Consider the following 3,441-nt stretch of genomic DNA (forward strand, 5'->3'; position numbering starts at 1 on the left):
TAACTAACTTTTTAAAAATTCTATTCTTCCATTTTTTCAATCTAGATTCAAAGCTGAAAATGAAGCAGAATATTGTTTTTAGCACTTCACACTACAAACCCAGTGAGGGGAATAAACAAGTACAGGCCATGCTAATAATTAGGCACATTTAATAATAATTATTGATTATCTCTTGTGTAGTGTGTGTGTGATGAGCTGTATTGGTTAATCTACTGTTTCGCTCCAATGAAGCTGCACTTATTTACAATTATTTTATTTAATGCAGATGTATGTTTGGCTATGAACTGTTGCTCAGATCTTTCTCGCATTAGATGAAAACCACAGCCAGGTTTCCTGTGGAAGTGGTGCTCTTTAGATCTCTCTGAGTCAAAGTGGAACGTTTTGTCTCCTACAAACTGCCCCTTACTCAAACCACACTCTCCACCTCCTCTTATCAGCTTATAATACTATATAAAAGAAGTGATATCTGCATTAATATGATCTTTTGAATTGTGATCACCATCATTTTCATCATCATCACCATCAGCAGCTGAGGTCATGTTCTCTCGTTCTCTCCTGCTAGTTCTGCTGGTTCTTGCCTGCATTCAGTCCTTCACAATGGCCCACAGTAAGATAAAGTTAAGCTTTAAAATCTTTTATTTGTATATATTACTATGTACATTTGTATAGATGCAGTGACTTAAGCACTAGTAAGATAGTTGACTAGTAGTATAAACAACTAGAATGGTGTCACTACTCACTATCCCTGGTTTATAATGATGCTGAATTCCCTAAAAAGAGAATTAACCAGCGTTAATAAACCACTGTGTACTCGTCAGATACTGAGTTACGAGGTGGCGTGATGAAGTAGAGTTACCATTTCCACCCCAAAGTTGCTTATTTTCCTATAACAGCACATCTGCAAGTGTTTTATTCCTCTCGTATGACAACAATTTGCCATCAATTGCAAAGAACATCTCTAATATGTACAACAGTTACAGTGTAAACATTTTATACCAGATATAAATTCATCTCATGTTTACAAAGCCATGATTGACAAGTCATTTTTTCTTCTCACAGATGCAAATGCACCAGATTCGTGCTGTTTCACATTCCATATGAATCGAATCCCTGTAAAAGTTATTGAAAAGTATAAAGAAACTCGACGTGAATGTCCAAAAGCTGGAGTCGTGTAAGTTTTCATATCTTTGTTTAATTTTAATAAATATTAAGAAAATTGATGTCTTTTCCTCTCCATATATAACCCTTATGATTATATAAAATATATAAATTTAATAGAATATAACTCTAAATTACACTGATAGTATTTGAAATTTATTATAATAAAAGTTTAAATTATCTTGGAGGTTTGGGACGTGTGAGAGTGTTAGATTTCTGTCTTTATTGCAGTTATACACCGATGTATATCTTCTCTCTCCTCTGCAGTTTTATCCTAAAGAGCGGCCGTCAGGTGTGTGCAGACTCCGACGTCGAGTGGGTGCGGAAACACATGAATACAATTGACCAGCGCCTTTTCGCAAGCCTGACCCAAAATCAACCGAGTGCTTAAATCCTCTCTCCATTAATATAAAATTAGTACAAAATGTACTTTTTTATGTATCATTTGCTGTATTTGGACATGAGGAATAGCGCTTTTTAAAAAATTATGAATCATATTCACTCATAAACTCTTGCTTAAAGCAGTCTAGCATTATTTACCTCAATTAATCTACAGCTTGTGGGCATGAAGTCATTTTATCTCATATATCTATTAAAGGACTTTTTACTTATGCATTATGGCTTTGTTTCTGGTTTTAAAAAAGTCACATGTTTTTCATGTTTAAAAAAGGAAATACATGTTGGATATGTCGAAAGACATTAAAAAATGTTCATGTCACAACTTTGATAGCAACAATGTAAAAAATGATCGCAATAAATATATAAATAAAATAATAAGTAAAATATTAGGGTTATAGCTTGCAACAGCAGGGGGCCAAGCACCCAAACACACATTCATAGACACGCTACAATCACAGGAAAGCAGCGCCATAACTTTAGGCAAAGGGATTCAAGAGTGATTTGTAGTTTCACTCATGATGTGTATGTTTTGACCACAGACAGTGGTGGAATTCTCTGACTGTAGGAGGAAAGGTCTAGATGAACAACTTTTTACCAGACGGTTCTATGGGCTGCCATAGACACTCCATGCTTCATGGTCAGGTGGCATAGGCCATTAGATATGCCCCTGCTGAAGACTCCTTCTATAAATGTTAAATAAACTATCTAATGATTATACAATGATTATACTATCAATGATTATACGCTAAATGACCAAATATATGAACATCTGTCCAGATGAACAAATAGGCAGCAATGTGAAATTGCTGCTGCAGCTGCTGCTACTGCTGTGACCTGTGGTGTTGTCTGTTGCTATTTTTAGCTGTGGTCTTGATTGCTACTGCTCTGACCTGAATTTTTTTCTTCTTGCAATTTAAAAAATATCTAAGGTATTTATGTTTTTTCTCATCAGTCTGGGCCTTTTTTCCCCACTTTGTACAAGTTAAGACAGGTCTCAAGATGATGTGAGGCAAATTTGGTGAAGATTGGACAAAATTTGGAGGAGGAGTAGCAAAAATGGCAGTTAGATAGAAGCAGTTTTGGCATGTTATTGTAACTTTTGACCAGTAAGTGGCGCTGTCACAAAATGTTGTGTAGCCTCAGGGCATGGTCCTGAAGATGCCTACCAAGATTTGTGTCAGTGTGCGTGGTTGTTGCTGAGATACATCCTCACTTCCTGTTTGGTGGAGTTGCCATCAGATTCGTTGGCCCATGATGGGCAAACCGTTTAGAATAATCAAAATTCTTTTGATAGCTTTTGTGAGGCTTACTTTAAAGATGATGTGTGACAAATTTGGTGATGATTGGACAAAATTTGTAGGAGGAGTACAGAAAAAAACAGTTTTTGACAAAATCCAAGATGGCGGAAAATCTAATTAGGCGGAAATTAGATTTTTAAATTTTGGACACATGGTTCAAAAGTTATGACCATAAACGTAGTTCCAAATTAGGCAAAAATTCGACCCAATGATGACGCTAGAGTATTGGAAGCACTTTTGGTCAGAATGTTCCTTAGACCCCAAACGACCTCCCCACCCACTGCCCAATCAGTGTGCCAAATTTCAAAACTTTTTACCAAATAGTTCTATGGGCTTCCAGAGACACCGTAGCCAGAAGAAGAAGAAGGAGAAGAAGGAGAAGAAAAGGTAGAATAACAATAGGGTGCCTACACACAGTGGCTCAGTGGTTAGCATATTCGCCTCGCACCTCTGGGGTTGGGGATTTGAATCCCACCTCTGTCCTGTGTGCATGGAGTTTGCAGGCTCTCCCCATGTTTCAGGGGTTTCCTCCGGGTACTCTGTTTTTCTCCCCCAGATAAATGTAATAGAGGTGGCTAAATTAAAA

The 3,441-nt window shown here is 37.0% G+C and overlaps 1 protein-coding gene across 1 annotated transcript; it reads left to right on the forward strand.

Annotated features, from left to right (window-relative positions):
- Positions 1–497: 497 nt before the first annotated feature.
- Positions 498–1,776, forward strand: LOC113524016 (C-C motif chemokine 4 homolog). Its single transcript, XM_026910130.3, has 3 exons — positions 498–607; positions 1,060–1,171; positions 1,426–1,776. Exons 1-3 carry the CDS (start codon positions 538–540, stop codon positions 1,547–1,549), a joined length of 306 nt encoding a protein of 101 aa, XP_026765931.1. The 5' UTR covers positions 498–537; the 3' UTR covers positions 1,550–1,776.
- Positions 1,777–3,441: the final 1,665 nt, after the last annotated feature.

The sequence above is a fragment of the Pangasianodon hypophthalmus genome, chromosome 4, assembly GCF_027358585.1.
Source record: "Pangasianodon hypophthalmus isolate fPanHyp1 chromosome 4, fPanHyp1.pri, whole genome shotgun sequence".
Taxonomy (NCBI): Eukaryota; Metazoa; Chordata; class Actinopteri; order Siluriformes; family Pangasiidae; genus Pangasianodon; species Pangasianodon hypophthalmus.

Bases quoted from the DNA above. Each gene is read 5' to 3' on its own strand.
- LOC113524016 (XM_026910130.3), top strand. From the start codon at position 538: ATGTTCTCTCGTTCTCTCCTGCTAGTTCTGCTGGTTCTTGCCTGCATT. The intron at 608-1,059 runs GTAAGATAAAGT...TTCTTCTCACAG, and splicing joins GTCCTTCACAATGGCCCACA to ATGCAAATGCACCAGATTCG. The intron at 1,172-1,425 runs GTAAGTTTTCAT...TCTCCTCTGCAG, and splicing joins TGTCCAAAAGCTGGAGTCGT to TTTTATCCTAAAGAGCGGCC.